The sequence below is a fragment of the Procambarus clarkii genome, chromosome 14 (genome assembly GCF_040958095.1).
Source record: "Procambarus clarkii isolate CNS0578487 chromosome 14, FALCON_Pclarkii_2.0, whole genome shotgun sequence".
NCBI classification, from domain to species: Eukaryota; Metazoa; Arthropoda; class Malacostraca; order Decapoda; family Cambaridae; genus Procambarus; species Procambarus clarkii.
This window is the reverse complement of record NC_091163.1, coordinates 35,656,970-35,677,330: the sequence shown is the minus strand read 5'-3', so window position 1 is coordinate 35,677,330 and position 20,361 is coordinate 35,656,970. Positions and strand designations below refer to the sequence as shown.

Below are 20,361 nucleotides of genomic sequence, written 5' to 3'. Positions count from 1 at the left end.
TTAGTGAATATTAAGCCGTCCGGAGGCATTATGGTGGGCCGTGGAGCGCCCTGACCAAGCCTCGTCAGAGGAAGAAGCGCCCTCGACCTTATAATCTGTGGTTTGTTCTTTGGGGAAGAAGTTGCTGAGAACTTCGAAGCCAGCATAGATGAAGTAATTGATGAGACTACAAGGTAGTGGAGCAGAGGACCTCGAGCTGTGAGGAGAAGCGGTGAAGAGGAGTGTCACATGCTTCTGTAGAGGTGGTGAAGCACCATAGTTGCTCGAGGAAACTTCATGGTGTAGCAGCCAAGAGAGCTGTGGCGGAACCTAACAGAAGGGTGAAGCACTGTAGTTACTCAAGGAAACTTCATGATAGCAGCCTGGAGAAGCTGCAGAGGATCCTGGTAGTGAAGCCCGGAAGAACCTGGAGATATCAGGGTAGTGAACGTCCAGAGGTGGAAGGGAGTTCTGGTGGATTACTTGTAGGGAGTTGATAGTGTTTGGTTGTCATTAGTGTGCAAGACGCAGTGAGAGGTGAGTGGTTGTTTGCATTCTTATGTCAAGGAGTGTTTTACGCTGAAGTTTAGAGTTACAGTCGTAGGCTGGATTACCTACAGATGTATGCGTTCCAGGACTGACAGTGATCGATTGATCATTGTTGTGTATCAATGAACATTTATACTGATATATGTTATTGCATTCAAATGCTGATTTTCTATATATACATTATCTTGCTGATGGTGCAACAGTGTATGTAGACTTGATCAACTTGAGGTGGTTGATAGTATCAGGTGGTGAACCAGGAGATAGGATACCACTTGATAAGCTGATGATAGAGTTCTGATGGTGTTGGAGTGCAACCTGATTGCAATATTATAGAGTATAGGATTCATTATTATTATATGTGTGTATAGAGTATAGGATTCATTATTATTATATGTGTGTATGTATTGTGTATGTGCTTTGTCCAGTAAATGTATCACAATTTGCTGGTGTTTGCCCTTGTCCTAGTGAGGCTTCCCAGGAGGTAGTAAAGAAGGAGAGAGAAAGAGAGAAAGAACCAAGAACCACTGCTGTGGACAGGGTAGGAGGTAATACTAGTAAGTCATAGGGGATTGAGGAGATCATATCTCATAAGGAGAGAGTGGGGAGTCACAGCGGCTCGAGTGGGTGTGTGCACGTGACAACGAGGCTAAGTGTTGGAGCCGCATCCCCTAAACGTGTGACGTTGAGCCCCTCTCCAAGAGCCAGAAGCGCCAAGGGTGATCTCCTAGTATAAGCACTCTACCGAGTTGTGGGTTGGGTTGTCCATAGAGAAGGATCAACGACGACAACACCAACCAACCCACAGTCTATAATAACTAGTACCCCAGGGTGTCCAAACTATACTAGTACCCCTAGGGTGTCCAAACTATGCTAGTACCCTAGGGTGTCTGAGGCATGTTAGTACCCTGGGGCGTCCAAACTATACTAGTACCCTAGGGTGTCCAAACTATGCTAGTACCCTAGGGTGTCTGAGGTATGTTAGTACCCTGGGGCATCCAAACTATGCTAGTACCCTAGGGTGTCCAAACTATGCTAGTACCCTAGGGTGTCTGAGGTATGTTAGTACCCTGGGGTGTCCAAACTATGCTAGTTCCCCAGGGTGTTTGTGGTATGTTAGTACCCTGGGGTGTCCAAACTATGCTAGTACCCTAGGGTGTCTGAGGTATGTTAGTACCCTGGGGTGTCCAAACTATGCTAGTACCCTAGGGTGTCTGAGGTATGTTAGTACCCTGGGGTGTCCAAACTATGCTAGTACCCTAGGGTGTCCGAGGTATGTTAATACCTTGGGGTGTCCAAACTATGCTAGTACCCTATGGTGTTCGAGGCATGCTAGTACCCTGGAGTGTCTAGTACCTTGCTAGATAAACAGGTGTATTAGATGAAAGGAAACATGCCCAGCTATCTATCCTGCCCAGGAATTGAACCGTGGATCCCTGATTGTGAATTGAGAATAACACCAACTCTACTACAAGAGCCTGATGCCATGTTTGACAGTTATGCATTTAGTACTTACTAGTTCAGTACAGACCTAACTGTTTTGTGAGTGTTCTTGTACACTGACGCACAATTGTTCTCAAAGAGTACTAGGAAGGGTACCCAGCGGTGCCTAGGAATAGTCTCTCTCAAACTCCACCACTCTTCTTTTGCCCCTCTTCCAGCATCCCCCCCCCTCTCCCCTCATCCCCCTTTTTATCCATCTTCACTTCCCCTCCACCCTTTCCCCTCTCTTCCCTCCCATCTCCCATCATTTTCCCCACCTTTCCCCACTTCCCACTCACCCCCAATCTCCCTATAGCATCAATGATGGATACCATTTTAAGAAGAATGGGAAGGATTGTTGCATATGAGGCTCAAGTCAACAGAAAAAAATCAGAAACATGAACAAAAATTCAAATGAGTAATCTTATCAGTGACAGTTCCCATAGCAATATGTTGATTCATTGTCATTCTTCCTTGTGATGTAATAGAGGATAAACACTTACCATTTATGTCTATCAGCATAATAATGACCAATGTTATTCAGGGCTTCTTCCATTTGTAAGTCATCTCCAGATGATCCAGATTTAAGGAGCTGAACCACACGGAACCAGTCGCCTAATTTGCGCCGCAGAGATATGGCAATATCTCTGTAAAAGAAAAACCAGTTGGAGAAGTGTATTATATATGACATACCAGTATAGGAACTGGTTGTGGATCTAAATCATATATTTCTGGTAGGCTGGCGGAGAGCACTAGATAATAGCATGCAAATACCCAGTCACACACTGTGGTACACAAACACCACACGCTGTGGTACACAACCAGTCACACGCTGTGGTACACAAACACCACACACTGTGGTACACAACCAGTCACACGCTGTGGTACACAAACACCACACACTGTGGTACACAACCAGTCACACGCTGTGGTACACAAACATCACACACTGTGGTACACAACCAGTCACACGCTGTGGTACACAAACACCACACGCTGTGGTACACAAACACCACACGCTGTGGTACACACACACTACATGCTGTGGCACACAAACAACCAGTCACACACTGTGTGACTGATTGTTTTCCATCAAGCAGACATAATCCATGTCTTTCAGGAGGTATGTGACGAGAATCTCCCAAGCCGTCGAAAGAGGGACCCAAGAGGAAGGTCAAGACCTTTGGGCCAGTCGAGATCATCCTTCCTGATCTCAATGGGCCCAAAGGCACACAGAACTAAGCTCTGGGGGGAGCCACACCCAAATCATACTCATACAGAAGGGGAATATGAAAACCCTTCTCCTTGCAAAAGGAGACCCCTGCTCAGTTGGAACAAGAAAACACTCAAAAGCCGAATGAAACCCACAGGCCTATATCAGATTTCTCAAACCCCGGAAGCTGCACTCACCACCCCTGAAGGTGGTGAGCCCCTTCCTTCCCTCCTTCCCCCCCAAAACAAGTGGAGGAGGTGGGGTGAATGAGCTCACTCTAGTTTCAAGAGATTCGATCATTTGTTTACATAGTTCGGAGTTCATTACGCGAGTTGTGAGGCTTTAGTTTTTTTTAACCCAGCAGCAGCCCATCCTCCAAACAAATACCCAAAGTCCATTCCATGTACCCGCCAAACCCCCTGTTTATGAATGAAAAAGGTATACACACGACTCAACTTTCAAACACTTCCAGAACAAGTGCTTCACTGACGAATTTTGTTCGAACCACAATGCTATAAATGCTTCACCCAAGTATTACAAATACAAATAATCGCCAACAGAACCTAAACACCTAACCTAACCTAACCAGTGCCTAAATAAGTACAATATGGTACAGTAATATAAAATAATATTACAGTAATTTATGTGTGAAAATTCCTGTTTTGAATGAGCAGCATGTTAAAATTTATGAATGCGTCTTTGGAGTCAAATGCTGGATGGAATGGGCTGGTCTGAGGACAGGTTGCCAGCAGTGGTTTGTTTTAACTCGCTGACTTTCTGGATGCCTTGCTCTGGTGAGGTGGTGAAATCTCACCGCTCCCTACGACGGAGCCAGGTTCAGGCCCTGGTCTCCAGTAGGCCTAAGAACTCCACAACTGATGTGACCTAGTAGGTTGGAATCATATCAGTGTATAGCTTCCGGGAGCCACAGGAGGCTATCCCAGAAATGCACTAAATCATGTTTTCTCCGACAAAATCTTTGTAAATTAGGTGGATCTTACATGCCGTCAAATACAAGTAAATATTGTTGTTATTTGAAAGCCAACCACTTACATTTTAACCTCTCACCGAGACTTTCCATACAACCTGCTGCTTAATCTTACTGTTTAGTTTACCTTCGGTCTACCTCTAAATACAGCTTCTCTGCTTCATCAAAATCTTTAAAATATGCTGCTACTTCTGCTTTACGTAGCGTTTCATTCTGGATGTTGGAGATGCGTTTGACTAGTTGTATTCCCGGATAATCCTTGCATCGGACAAAGGCCGCTTCTGCATTCTTGAGGTCTTGCTTTTCTAGAGCAGCTTCAGCAAGCAAACGCCTTGAAGGGAAATTTGAGCAAATGAGTCAATAAATCATGAAATAATCTTTAAGGTCATGAGTTCATTGAGCAGTTGTCACGTACCCAACTTATCCTCCCAAAATGATAGTACCTACAGCTACTATGGTAGTTTTAGGTACCATAGTAGCTATAGGTATCAGAAGCAAACTCATCCAAAGCCTAAATAAGCAATCCTATGCATAATATCTGCCAGTTAAAGCCTAATTTAGCATGTGTGTGATGTACAAAGCCTAGGCAAATTTAGAGTTGGTGGATGCCTTCTTTCTCTTACCCTCTACAAAATTAATAGTACAAACTGTAATCTTTTTTTGGGTGCAACAATCCATATTTTGTACATTCATCCACACTGGCTATAGGCACTGTCATTTCTGGATGACAAGTATAGCACCGACGTGTATTACAGTTGCAACATTTTATACGGTCACAGCAAAGATGGAATGTGAGGGGGGACTGTACAAAACAATAAGCATGTTGGGCTGGGACCAATAGTGTATTCTCAAATATTCTCAAGGCGAGGGCACCTCGGGTATCAGAGATCTATCCAAGAATGAGCAAATAACCCACCAGAAAGCTTAAGCACATCAAAACATGTGATCACTTGAAAAAATGGAAATAAGCTCTTGGGCAAACCAAGTCAACTGATTTTGTTGCAGGCAACAATTCCAAACCTTAATGTGCCAAACCACCATCAGTTAGTGGCCCAGATCACCTGGGGCCAGATTCGCGAAGCAGTTACGCAAGCACTTACGAACCTGTACATCTTTCCTCAATCTCTGGCGGCTTTGTTTACAATTATTAAACAGTTAATGAGCTCCGAAGCACCAGAAAACTGTTTATAAGAATAACAACAGTTGATTGGGAAGTTTTCATGCTTGTAAACTGTTTAATAAATGTAATCCAAAGATTGAGAAAAGATGTAAACGTTCATAAGTACTTGCGTAACTGCTTGGTGAATCTGGCTCCCCAGGGTCCAAGCCAGCTGCCCACCTCATGAGTCGCCAGTACTGAACCCCAAACTGCACAGGTAGAGAAGGCTGCTTGAAACTTGGCTCAAGTTGTCAAGATGAGTCTCTCATAAAACTACCCACTAAAAAGTAGAGAGCATGCAGCATGCACATCAGGGTAAGCAGTGCATAAACCATCCTTTAGCACAAAGCACGGTCGCACAACGATGCTGCTGCGATATTGTCCATGGTCCGAGGTGGCTCAACCAGCACACAGGTCCAAAGTTGACAAACAGCACCCACAGAAGGGTGAAAGTACTCCAGAAACCAACAGACATTATGATAAAAGCAACGGGAATGTCCATCTATTTAAGGAAAATAAATTGCTTGCATACCGGAAAGCAGCAAGCAACAAAGTGTGGCACTGAATATGTTGGGAAGCCATCACATGCCGACCAACTACGAAGATAAGGCAAATAAACCCTCCAGGAAATAACAAATAATATAATAGCTGTGGCCCAATATGTAAACAGGGAAGCATGCCTCAGCATCATTAAAGAACGTGGCACGCTGAGCGACCACGGCGTACCATGTAAACGAGCGACACCCAGTGCACCCCAATAAAGCCAAGGAACACCCCTAACAAAGGGCCCAAACAGAGCAATTCAAAATTCCTGAATAGTCCAAGGAAAGGCCCCCAACCTGGTGGAGAGATCTCACATGGACGAACTCCTGAACACATCAGAGAGGGAAAGCTCTGCCTGTGCAAGGGCAGCATTGGTGGGCATACAGGTAAGAGAGCCCAGGGTACATGCAGCTCAAAACATCCAAAGAGCCAAACCCAACACAAGAAGCTGCAATCAAAACACACAATTGAAGTCCATATTTAACAGGAAAGAATACATTAAAGTAAATGGTTCCCACAGGACAACCAAGTGCAAGGACAGCCGGCACTTAGTTTGAAACTTTGGGGCTTGCCCGCAAGCTGCTGTGATCGGAAGCAACACTAGCACGTGTGAAGGTGTAAATACTAGCAGGAGTACAGAACTGACTTGGGGAGCCAGCTGGGAGCCAGGGCCGGGCCACCTGGTGGTGGTGGTGATCAGTACTAATGAATCTCGAGCTCATTTGAGCGAACCCCTTGTTCCGTGCTGGCAGTTTTTGAGCCTTTATTTTTGTGCATCCTCCTATAAAGCTATAAGGTTGCTATAAAGCACCCCTCCAGTTGCTGTAAAGCTATGTTGACTTTCTGGAGGCTTTTTCTGTCAAGGTGTCAGATTGTTACTTGCACATCTTATGAGGATGCCAATAGTGTCAAGTATCCAGTAAGCCAAACACAGCACAACTCTTTGTGACTGATGTGATCTTCTGGTATGAATCAATCTCAGGAAGAGTGTGGCTTCTGGGAGCCACAAGGAGTTCCCTCCAGAAAGAACACACACAAAAAATAGTCAGCACCATGTTAAAGTACATATACATAAATCACTAATTATAGTACTGTATATGCAAATCACCTTAGTTACAGAATAAGTAAATCAACCTACAGTATACATACTATACATAAATTACCCTAGAAAATATGTAAATCCCTTAGTTCCAGCATATATAAATCCCTATAGGTACAGTGCAATGCAGTACTTGTATAGTAATAATTACCATAGTCTTGGGTGAGGATTTTCATCAATAAATGCTGCAGCATCCTTAATAGACACCTTCTCTAACAGGTCTCTAGTATCCCTGAGACTCTTGACCTCTAAGGTAAGCAAGTGGTCCATGGTGGGCGACTCAGGTTCACGCATCACTTCATCCAGAAGTACCGCACGAATCTCCAGGTCCTGAAACACATATATCCACATGTAGACGACGAGTCACAATAACGTGGTTGAAGATATCATGACCAAACTACACACCAGAAGATGAGGAGACAACGATGTTTCGGTCTGTCCTCGACCATTATCAAGTCGATTGTCCACCATCATATTCACCATCAAGGTGGACGATTGTCCACCATCATATTCACCATCAAGGTGGACGATTGTCCACCATCATATTCACCATCAAGGTGGACGATTGTCCACTGATATATCCACCATCACCTATACACACAAGAGTTAAAGTTTCAAGCCAAAACACATCTGTGTTCTCAAGATATTACACAAGCTAAAATATATAAAATATTAAGCAAAACTAAAATACAGCAAATATGAAGCAAAAACTAAAATATATCAAATATGAAGCAAAAACTAAAATACAGCAAATATGAAGCAAAAACTAAAATACAGCAAATATGAAGCAAAATCTATTACATGTTTGTAACAGCCTTTTGTAATAGCCAGTTTAAAGGCTTATTTAAATTAAAAAGCGGTAGAACAAGAGTAAGTCGATGGAAGCTGGGACATGCAATTGAGCCCAAGACTTGCAAGGAAGTCTCTTGTTCCCTGTACGGGAGGTGAACAAGTAGAATGCACTGTGGAAAGAGATTATTGAAGCCAATTCCATCCATAACTGTAAAAAAGAAAAATGATGAAAATGTTAATGGTGAAAGAGATAAGTAGTGTGCCAGGTATGACTGACTAAGAGGCAAGAGAATGTTTACCTGGAAACTGCAGAGATAACCAGAACTGGCAACAGGCTCCTCTGGATCCATGTTACGGAAGACGTACATGCGTGTCTTCTCCATCATGGCAAACAACTCCGGGTTGTCCTGAGCCCAGCACATATCCCAAACATCTTTGCGCTCAAATTTCAGAATTGAGCCCATAACCTGCAAGAGCATGTATTTAAGTGTGCATTTAAAATGTCACCTACTGTACAGCTACTGCTAACTTACCATTCTTAGCCTCCACTTAATGATGTGTTAAGTGTACACCACAAACACCCTCACATTATATACAGTTTTACACAAACTAAAAGCTCTATACAATGTCAGTTAAGCACCTTTATTATGCACCCCATACCCATCTTGTGGGCAATAGTGGAAAGAGTTACAGAGGCACATAATGGGCTCAGGGACTGAACCCCAAAATTAATTTAGCTAAGCAAGTTACAGTCTTGATGAGCTAGTTACAAAATTCAATGCCCATCGTCATATCAACAATACATTCGAGATTGACCACAAGTATAGTTTTTAATTTAAGCAACTGACATGTGGAGAGCTAGTGTTACAATTAATATGTTTATCCTGCGCACCGCCCCCCATCCAGTGGGCAGCGGTGGATAGGTACACCGCCCCCCATCCAGTGGGCAGCAGTGGATAGGTTACACCGCCCCCCATCCAGTGGGCAGCGGTGGATAGGTTACACCGCCCCCCATCCAGTGGGCAGCGGTGGATAGGTACACCGCCCCCCCATCCAGTGGGCAGCGGTGGATAGGTTACACCGCCCCCCATCCAGTGGGCAGCGGTGGATAGGTTACACCGCCCCCCATCCAGTGGGCAGCGGTGGATAGGTACACCGCCCCCCATCCAGTGGGCAGCGGTGGATAGCTTACAATCACTTAGTTACTACCTACAGTTAGCAAACTAGGGATATTTGGCTAAGATTTCTAGTAATAGATCATTTTCAATTAAATATTTACACATCTTTGGAACATTTGTTATGGAATTGTATCTGAATTCCTGTATCTTTTTGCACTCCATCACATAGTGACGGAGGGTGTGCAAATAATTTTGTTGACAGTTTACATTTGGTCAGGTCTACATCAGCAGATAATGAGAATTCCCAGAGATACTTGTAACCGAGTCTAAGCCGAGCAGTAGTAACATCTAGAAGTCTGCTAATTTTATTGGATGATCCATAGATGTGTGGCTCCTCTTGCATGACAGTAGTATGATGATAGATGGAATTACAAGAGTAGATTCAACCTCACAAGGTTTTGTAACTTGTTGTATAATTGTTCTCAGACTGCTTGTAGGCAATTCAAGGTTATAATCAACTCCTTTAAAGATCGATTCTTTGGCTAACTCATTAACTCTATCATGCATTTGTAGGTCAACATGAGATGGAGTCCACATGAAAGGGACTCTGTTACCATTATAATCACAAGATTATGATGTACTGTATCTTTAGAAAATAATGAGGCTGTTCAATGGGACTGAACCCACATATGGTTGGGGTGTGCAGGGATGCACATTCAATACCATTGTATGACTTCAGTATTCCCCCCCCGACATTATACATGTATACAAAATGCAATAAACATTTATAAAGGTAATGTTTAGTGTGATAAAGGCACTCGCCACAAGAATTTCACTGATGCCTTAACCATTCTGCTAACAAACAGCCTTTACACAATTATTCAAATAATCTAAGTACTGTATCACTTGAATTTTCACTTTTTTTCTGCTTCTGCACATCATATGATATTACCTTTACTCTGTTTTCCTACACTTATTTAAATTACATTTCCTACACTTTCCCTCTTTCTTCCAGTTTCTCTTGCTTTCAGCCCATCGCTGAAGAGTAGACTGTCTACAATGGTTATCTTGAGATGATTCTTGAGGTTATCTTGAGATGATTTCGGGGCTTTAGTGTCCCCGCGGCCCGGTCCTCGACCAGGCCTCCACCCGCAGGAAGCAGCCTGTGACAGCTGACTAACACCCAGGTACCTATTTTACTGCTAGGTAACAGGGGCATAGGGTGCCCCTGTTACCTAGCTCTGCCCATTGTTTCTCGTCGGCACCCGGGATCGAACCCGGGACCACAGGATCACAAGTCCAGTGTGCTGTCCGCTCGGCCGACCGGCTCCCCCGTCCTTCCATTGCATCCTTCCATTGTCTTTGTGACACATTTGGTTGGCCTGAGGTGGATCTCTGTGTGTCAGCATGGAATTGGCAGCTTCTGGGTTACATGGCTCCCATCCACCCCATTCAGGACACTAAGTGGATGCTTCAGCTGAAATGGGGTCAATGGAGGTTTCTTGATCTCTTCTCTCCAGTTCAGAGGTTGCTTCAGGTTCTGTCCAGATTGGAGACTTTATCCAGCAAAGTCCTCCTGTTGGCTCCCTTTTACCCAGCCCAGATGTGACTTCCACCCTTTTGGGCCCATTGTTTCTTTGATCTTCAACTGATTTTCCATTGATTTTCTCCACCTCTTTCAGTGGATCAGCCAAGAGATGTTTCTCAATGGTTCAAGGCTCACCACTGATTTACACATTTGGAGTTTTTGTCTCATATACTGCTTTTTTCAATGGTCCACAGGTGGCTGATCTTTTGGGGTCTCGCCTGTGACTTTTGTCATAGTGCTAAATTCCATCTTGTTCTCTTGTTTTGTCCTCAGTTTCTGTTCCAGTGGTTCTTTCATTTGTCGTGATTGTTTGTGGATAAGTTTCTCGTGCCAAATACCTTTGCCTTGTGTCGTTCAGCCCCAGCTGAGCCTCTGCTCTTGGCATTTGGTATCGTCATGTCATCCCCGCTTTGCAAGTTATCTTGGGCATTTTTTCAGCTTGCTCATGTTCCTCCTGATCCTTCCTGGTCTTTAAATAAGGTTTTGGTTTTCTCTCCTCACCTCAGTTTTCTAATGCCTCTTTTGTCCAAGACTGTTTCTTCAAGGCTTTGTTTTGTTGGCCCCCTTGCTTCTGGTTATTGGGTTGGGAGTTTCATGCTCTCATTTTGAAGCAGAATTTTGATTTTTTAGTCCTGAGAGTCATTTTCTTTGCTTACAGCCATCTCCTTCCTTTCTGCTGAGAATGAGATGGTTAGTATAAGGAGCGAGGTCATAGGTGATTGATGATTGGTTGATTCAGCCAGGGGTGCATCTCTTATTGTGTCTGGAGGTTGTGGTCGTTCACTGCTACCCTGAGCACCACTATTGGTGCACAGAGTGAAGTATGCACGTCACGTCACGGTCCACATCTGTGGACCCAGTGTTCTGGTTCCTTGTTCCAGGTCCTGTTTGTTACAGATTGCCAACAGTATCACCAAGTGTAGCCAACCTGTGGTCTACCCTCAGCTTGATCATGTTCCACAGGTTGCGGCTCTATCAATGGATTTTTCAAATTTGTTTTGGGCAATTCAGGCTTATTGGGTTGTGCTGGTCCAACAATGTTGTGGCATTTTGTTACTTAGTAAAAGTTCTTGGTCTGCACCTGACTTGTGTGGCTTTGGGAAAATTAACTTGTTGCTAATTCTCCCCTTTAATGGGGGTGGGGGGAAGGGGTACTTTCTGTGGCTCTCTCTTGTCCGTGGTTTCATTCTCCAAGGTGAGACAGCACCAAGGAACCACCATTAGAGCCCTCCCAGAAAACGGGAGGTGAATATAATGAAATGCCACTTTCTGGTGGGTCCTTGATGGCTCCTTGAGACCCTTTCATCCTGATTCAGGGGATTTGGTTTTAGTGTCTTTCTGGATAAATGAATGATATGTCACTGCTAGGGTACTGAGGAGGTCAGTGTGCAGTCACCTAGTGGTGTGAAGGTGAACTAATAAATAAATGAATACACAGCCAGGTGTTTTGTTTTTTTGAGGGGGGGATTAATGTCTTGTTTTCTATGTTTTGTTTACCTGGATGATTGTATGATTTGGCTCGTTCACTTTACTGGTCGCCATTTCTTGGTTATGATGATCTAGAATACCCTGCACCTTGCACCTCTTTAGAGGGGGTTCAGGTTTTGGTCTCTGGCAGGTTTACAGTGACTCACAGAGGCCTGGCGAGGATTGAACTGTGTGGAGCTATCCAGGTAACTAGCACTAAAGAGCCACAATTGAAGCCCTCCCCAGAAACACCCTCATCTCAACATTGGAAAGAGAACAGTATAATCGGGTCAGACAATAACTGTACAGTACATACGTTTACTATCAGATTGTTTTGTCGTATAAGACGCACCTAATTGACAAGGACATTTTGTGTAATTTGTATTAAGTTACATCATACTCTACATTTATTGAAAGAGATTTCCAAATGCTTTTGTAGGGACAACAAATAATTTTGTGCATGTAAATACAAAATAAATAAATATAAATAAATAAATTATATATATATATATATATATATATATATATATATACATATATATATATATATATATATATATATATATATATATATATATATATATATATATATATTTATATATATGTGGTTAGTTGTGGAGCCAAAACATGCATCCTATCCACCAGAAAATGCAGTAAATGCCTTACCTCTGAGCCGGTGGTGTCTGAAGCGCGAGTGTCCAGGTCTAGGAACGTGAGCAGCCCAGTGATGTCAATGATTGCTAACCGTCTACAGTGAAAAGAAAGTATTTTCAAACTATGGAACAAATATTTTCCAAAAATAATTACAGGCTATAATTTTACTGTGTAAACAAACTGTTGATCTCATTTCACCAGTCGTAGAAAAATTGAGACAAACAATAAAGGAATTGGAAAACATTTGCAAAAATATATTTGTCAGCTTCATTAATACCTTGTGAAACCTTTCCTTTGTCAACAATGTATTGCATATCTTCACATACTTGACAATAACAATCTATACTGTTCCTAAACATGAATATTATGTATACTGTGCTCTGTACATTGCTGTATACAATTCTGTATACATAGTTGTATACAGTGAGGCTACCTCCAGATTGCAACTTCCAATGGAAAAAGAGTAACTTGAACCCTTCTGTTGAGACACTGAACCAGGAAAGCACAATCCAGGTGATTGTGGATCACAGAGCCCTGCAGGAGAGGGATATATTGAAATGCCATCCAAACTGCTGCAAACTGCCTCAACCATGATATAAGCTAACTGCAGATGAGGAGACCACAACCCATGATCAGCATGGCAATAGTTACATACAAACCTCCACCTAAGGTTCAACATATCCAAGAGCAACTCGAGCAATGGAAGGTAAGTGTGCTGTGGAACTAAATCCCAAAAGGCCCAGAGGACAGTAAAAGATCAAAATCTTCAGAGACTGACAGCACCTGTAATGAGCAGTCTCACCCCCCCCCCTCCTCCCCAAGAGTCAGTGAGATGCTCACCACTGAAGAGGTAACTTGTGTGCCCTCACCCAGATCCTATATACTGTAATGGTAAGATCATACAGACACAATGTTTATATCGTACACAGAGAGTAATGACACTATCGTGATGCATCAATGAGAAAATCTGTAGGAGCAGTGACGAGGGATGGCACCGATGAGGTGGGTGTTCCCAGGCACACACTCTAGACAACCAGGCCACGACATGGTCAAAATGATTGCAACCTTTTCTTTACATGATCCATAAAGTGCTTGAGGTCCTGATGGGAAAGGTAAGACCCCAGTAACCCCAGCAGAAGATGGTCCTGTAACAGCAGCAAGTCTGACTGCAAGTTAAAAGTTTTCAGAACTGCCACTGCCTGCCGGCTGCTCCAAGGAACAGCCTTTTAGATCAAGTTATAATAAAAGCCTGACCCAGGTAAACTCCCAGTATAGTGTGCAGAGGAATTATTGTGTACAAAGACTATATATTCTGCTCTGTGGAAAATGCAACACAAATGATTAACTTACGAGGAATTGCAGTTGAGCGAGAGTCTGTGGGGCCGACATGGCAGCGAGTAACGTGCAATGAGTGCAACATGGGGTAGCGTGTATCTCTGCAAGCTTCCAGATTCCCTGCCAATTATTAGTACTCGCTCACTGGCAGTTATACAGCATACCGGATCACTTGTTGCCTGAAATATTATTATAAGGAAGTCAAATTTTGCATTAATGCACATTTTTATTACATTAATCAAATCAAATCAAATCAAATCAAATCAAATGTTTATTTAGGTAAGGTACATACATACAAGAGATTTTACAAAGAGTGATGGATTAATATTAATATTAATAGACTAACTGGTTTCATACAATTTCTGGAGAACACCTACTGGCTTTTTGAAGCTATCTTGCTTCAAGATATATATCTATGGCTCCTAAATACTGTCATATCATAGTGATACTAGATACCATGAAAGTATCCACGGATCAGTACCTAGGGAGAGCAGGTGATACTCTACCACCCCACCAGGAGAGTATTCAGGGACCACAACCTGGAGAGAGCAGGTGACACTCTTCCACTCCAACCCGAACAAAAATCAGTCAACCTACGAAGAGACAAAAAGTGACATAAGGCTCGCCAAGATACTTCATACTGCCACCGATATGAAACACACAGGTGGAACACCATTAGCGAAGCCACCTGATCACCATACAAGTTGCGATAAACCCACATCAGAAAGAACAGACACGAAGATCAGAGGAGAAGATCGAACCAGCCACGTACTGGACCCGACCAATCTGCTGAAAGAGGCGAAGCCACGGAAAGATCCCCAGGTTTGGACACTGAGCAAGCAGTGCCTAAAACCAAGGCTGGGCCGGGCACAAAGGGGCCAATAGGACTACTCTTCCCTGTTAAGTTTCTTCCTAGACCAGGGGGAAGAGGTGCAGGTAACCCCACCTCGACCAGTCCTGACGAAAGGCATCAAACCCGACACCTTTCGGGAAAGGGTGTCGGGATCAACACCCTTGTGGTGTCGGAAAAGAGCACCACAAATACAAAGAGATGCCTCGACCACGTGAAGAGGTCCACTGCCGGGTGTTCGTACGTCCGACAGAGCCAATTGAAGGAGTCAGTGTCGACCGTCCATTCCGTGGACAGGGGAATGAATCAGGACAGGCCATCCGCCAGGACGTTTAACACCCCTGGAATATGAACCACTCGAAGAGCCAAAACCGAAGAATCCAGCAGACGAGTCACCAGAAGCGACCAGCCCCAAAGAACCAAGGACTCATCAAACCCCCGCAATTCAGACAATAGACCACTGGGGAGCAGTCTGAATGGAGCCAGATACTCGATCACCAAATGACGCGAACCCTCTGAAGTGAAAGCCACACCTCTGTGAACTCCCGCACTGTGCTGTGAGCCCGACAGAAGGACGGACCCCACTAACCCTGGGCGGCCTGGTGACCACTGGTCACAAAGCCCCAGCCGGGAGATGATGCATCTGTGAACACATCGAGCGGGACCTCGAGTAGGTGCCACGGCACTGAATCCCCCAAAAATCCGAAGAGGAAGCCGGCGACACAGCAGCTGACGCAAGGCCCCCAGAGGCCGAACCCAGCGATCGCGAGAGCAGCGGAAGGGACGTCCCCGAAGGAACCAGTACAGCCGCCACAGCGGGGCAGCTTCGGGGCATCTGGAAAGGCAACCAACCTAGTGTGTTGCAGCAACCTAAACCTCACATGCAATGCTGAAGCTGCCTGCACCAAAATATCAATATCAGTGGACTGGGTGAATTGGAGTAGAAGCAAGGAGGAGACAAGGAGACAGAGGTACCTTCAAATTCGCACGAAGTGAGATGGGACTCAGAGAACGCATCCATTGGACCAATCAGCCACAATGAAGTTTTCCAGGGCCCTTAGGCTGACTGCTAAGGGAAGCCCAGGAAAGGTACTGCTAACTGGTTATCCCAGACTACCAAGCAAACAAACAAAAAGCTAAACCCCTGCGACGTGTACAATCATGGGAGGCCTAGTGAAGGGCCACCACAATAATACAAGTGGTCCAGTAGCCACACCAGGCAGACCCCCACCAGGGAGACCTCCACCGGCCAGACCCCCACCAGGCAGACCCCCACCAGGGAGACCCCCACCAGGCAGACCCCCACCAGGCAGACCCCCACCAGGCAGACCCTCACCAGGGAGACCTCCACCGGGCAGACCCCCACCAGGGAGACGCCCACCAGGCAGACCCCCACCAGGCAGACCCCCACCAGGCAGACTCCCACCAGACAAACAAAACAAAAGGAAAAAGAAAACCCCCGCAAAAGTACAACGTCCCCAGGAGGAACAGAACCGGCCACTATGGGAATTATAAGACAGTTGCACAGTACCTTGCACCCCTGCCAGCGACGATACTACCTCATACCCAAGGTCAAACAGTGACAAGAAAACTCCAGCTGACCCCAAGGGCAGACAATCATCGAGCAGCAAAAGAACCCTGCGGAGGTAGTTCCCGAACAGTTTGTGGAAGGTAAACCCAAACCGCAAGGCCAGTACATACAAGGCACCTAGAGAAGGTGACCCTAGGCACATGCAGCCCCAGTACTCCTGGAATTACACCTAGCTCGCACACCTCAGCACAACACCGCAAGACACAGCACTGCTTTAAGATTGGAGCCAGAATGGAGCAAGATCACTTTCACTCTAATAAATCTATCACTTACAGGCTACTCATGCCCTTGCAACCTCTTGGGTGACTTAATCTTCAGTAATCAATCAATCTCGCTCCCATCACAATCGATTTATTAATGGTCCAGGACGGACCGGAACCTTGTCGTCGTCTCTTCTGGTGTGAAGTTTGGTCATCTTACTTGATTTACCTAAAGGCCATTAACACTAGTGGCCCCAACGAGGACAGGGAGCTGGCGTCTTGTCGAAGGTCATCCCATTTGCCTTAATGATCCTTTCCAGATGAATTTTAAAACCTAACAGTTTTGACGTTTGCAGCTTCAGCAGGTAGCCAGTTTCATGGGTTTATAACCTTGTGGATGAAAAAGCATCTCTTGTTCTCAGTCCAACATTGTTGAGCTTGAAACTGTTGTTCCTTGTGTTACATCTCACCTTTTGAAGAAATTGTCAGGATCAACATTCTCCAACTTGTTCAGTATTTTAAGTTTCAATAAGATCTGCCCTGTCATGATTGCAAGGTTTGCAGTGTTGTTAGGCCTGTGGCCCTCAATCGTTCCTGATATGAGAGTTGACTTAGCTCTGGAATGACTCTTGTTGCATGGTGTTGCACTTTCTCCAGAGCAGCTGGTGAAGAGTAGGATGGTTTGAGTTCTTGACTTCTAAACTAGAAAAGAAATTCGGGTTACTGCAATCCCTGTTGATCGAGAAACACAAATAAATTTAAATAGGTTAAATTTTGCACATTCCCTGTACAAAAATAAGGCAGCCAACTTGAATGGGGGGGGGAGGGTCTCTCATGATTCCCAATACCAAGCATAGACAGTACATAGTTTTTGTATAAGTAATTCACGAGGAATCCAAGATGGCGGACATAAGGGGCGATTGCTGGAATTACTCCAGAAATGAAGGAATATATATATAAATTGTGAATCATGTACTGTACTTTAGCAGCATAAGCAAATAAGAAGTTGAACCAAGGTATTTGCTGTACCACTGCAGACAATAATATCTACATGTACAATACCGTATTATTAAAATTAGGAAATAATCTTAGCAATACAAGCATACCTCAAACAATTTTTCTCCTTCCCTGAAAACATCGGAGACTCCTGTCGGTGTGTCGTCAATGTGGTAAAGACGTTCATGTCGGTCAGATTTAACTGCACCTAAGAATAATATATATGATATTAGTATTGTACAGTATTAATATTTAAACAGCCTGATCTATCAACTAGATCTAAATAATATATTACAAAGAAAACAAATAATTAAGGCTGCACACTCTGGGTTCAATTGCCCATTTGTGCGTTGTTTGTGCTCGTGTGGCTGTCCCAGAGTTGCCCGTTTCATTTTGGGGGTTTGGGGTTAGAGCAGCTGGTGTTGCTGCTGGTGCCCTTTTTGCTGCCATTCCTTCCATTATATTTGAACATTTGACCACTTGAACAGACAAGACCCGTGATCGTCACAAGGTGGAGTTCACTGCTGCGCTGGTAAATGCCCTTCCTGTACCACTCTTGCGATAGTGCAAGTGAGAGGTGGTCACATCTCAGAGGCACTATTTTCAACACTGCCATGTCCACCTTCGGTAAGAGGCAGAACAAGTCAGCAGACTGGTTCAAGGCCAGTGCAGAGGAACTGTTACCTCTCGTAGAGGAAAAGAGACAAGTTCTCTCATCCTACAAGAACCTGCCCTCAGAAAGGAACCTACAGGCCCTCCGTACTGCCCGCAGTAGAGTTCAACAAACTGCAAGGGGCTGTGCTGACGATTACTGGCTCCGTCTCTGTTCCAGCATTCAGACCGCAGCCACTGTCGGCAACATAAGAGGCATGTACGAAGGGATCAAACAGGCAACAGGTCCTACACACAACAGGATGGCTCCTCTGAAGTCAGCCACCGGAGAGATCATGAAAGACTGATCAACAGATGAATCGCTGGGTGGAACATTACTTCAAACTCTACTCCAGAGAGAATTTGGTCAGCATAGAGGTCTTGGATGCAATCAAGTGCCTGCCTATCATGAAAGAACTTGACCTTGAAGCAACTGGAAAAGTTGAGAAAGCACTGGATTCACTTTCCTCAGGGAAGGCCCAGGAGACGACGGGATTCCGCCTGAAGTTCTCAAGTTTGCTTGAGGAACACATAAAACCAAGCTTCGTGAAGCTTCTGTGCCAGTGCTGGAGGGAGGGCTCGGTGCCACACGACACGAGAGATTGGAACATCATAACTCTCTACAAAAATAAAGGTGACAGAGGCAATGTCAACAACTATCGCAGCATCTCCCTCCTCAGCGTTATTGGCAAACTCTTCGCCAGGGTCGTCTTGGTCAGGCTTCAGATTCTTGCTGAGTGTACCCAGAGTCATTGTGCGGTTTCTGAGCAGAGAGGTTGACCATTGACATGGTGTTCTCCCTGAGATAGCTTCAAGAAAAGTGCAGCGAGCAGAGAAAAGCCCAGTACATCACCTTCATGGACCTTACAAAGGCCTTCGACCTCATGAGCAGCGACGAACTCTTCAAGATCTTGGCCAAAATTGGCTGCCCACCCACCCTAGTCAGCATGATACAATCGTTTCACAAGGACATGACGGGCACAGTCGTGTACGATGGCTCAACTTCTGAACCATTCAACATCAACAGTGGTGTTAAACAGGGGTGTGTTCTTGCTCCAACCCTGTTCGGTATCTTCTTCGCGATCCTCGTCAAGCATGCCTTTGGAACATCCACAGAAAGCATCTATCTCTGTACAAGATCTGATGGTAAGCTCTTCAATCTATCCAGACTTCGAGCAAAGACAAAAGTACAGATGCAAATCCTCAGGGACTTCCTTTTCGCTGACGGCACAGCCATCACCACACACACAGCAGAAGGTCTGCAGCAGCTACTCAACCGCTTTGCCGCAGCCTGTTCCACATTCGGCCTGACAATCAGCCTGAAGAAGGCACAGGTGATTGGACAAGATGTTGTCCGAGTTTGTGTACCTGGGCTCCACAATCTCGGACACCATTTCCTTGGACACTGAGCTCAACAGGCGTATCAGGAAGGCTGCAACAACACTGGCCAGGCACACAAAGTGCGTTTGGGAAAATGCCAAACTGACAGTACACACTAAGGCACAAGTCTACATGGCATGTGTGGTGAGTACACTTCTCTATGGCTCGGAATCCTGGATCCTGCACTCTCACCAGGAGAGATGACTCAATACCTTCCACATGAGGAACCTGAGACGCATCCTTGACATCATGTGGAGAGACCGCATCACCAACAACACAGTACTAGAGAGAACAAATCCCTTCAATGTTCACTCTCCTGAAGCAGAGAAGCATGAGATGGCTGGGACATGTCACATGCATGGAAGATGGCCACATACCTATGGACCTGTTATATGGAGAACTGGCATCAGGAAAGAGGCCCACCGGAAGACCCCAGCTGCGTTTCAAAGATGCCTGCAAACGTGACCTCAAGCAGATGAACATTAGCATCAACACTTGGGAGGCAGCAGCTGCGGACAGATCTGCCTGGAGATGCAAAAGTGCAGAAGGGTCTCTGGTAATTCGAGTGCGAACTGAGGAGGCAGGTGGAGGATAAGAGACTACAGAAGAAGTCTCGACCACTGACAGATGCACCCGCTTCAGCGTTTATCTGCGATTGCTGCGGTCAGGACTGCCATTCTCTGGTTGGACTTCACAGCCACAGCAGATGTTGCATCCAACTAGACACACA

The 20,361-nt window shown here is 44.9% G+C and overlaps 1 protein-coding gene across 1 annotated transcript in view; it reads right to left on the bottom strand.

Annotated features, from left to right (window-relative positions):
- The window catches only part of LOC138364603 (WD repeat-containing protein 35-like), a 57,095-nt gene that overhangs the window by 17,256 nt on the left and 19,478 nt on the right, over nucleotides 1–20,361 (bottom strand). Inside the window, 7 exon segments of the mRNA XM_069324465.1 lie at nucleotides 2,511–2,654; nucleotides 4,336–4,539; nucleotides 7,161–7,339; nucleotides 8,101–8,268; nucleotides 12,641–12,722; nucleotides 13,979–14,142; nucleotides 17,711–17,808. Of these exon segments, the coding sequence (XP_069180566.1) occupies nucleotides 2,511–2,654; nucleotides 4,336–4,539; nucleotides 7,161–7,339; nucleotides 8,101–8,268; nucleotides 12,641–12,722; nucleotides 13,979–14,142; nucleotides 17,711–17,808 (1,039 nt within the window).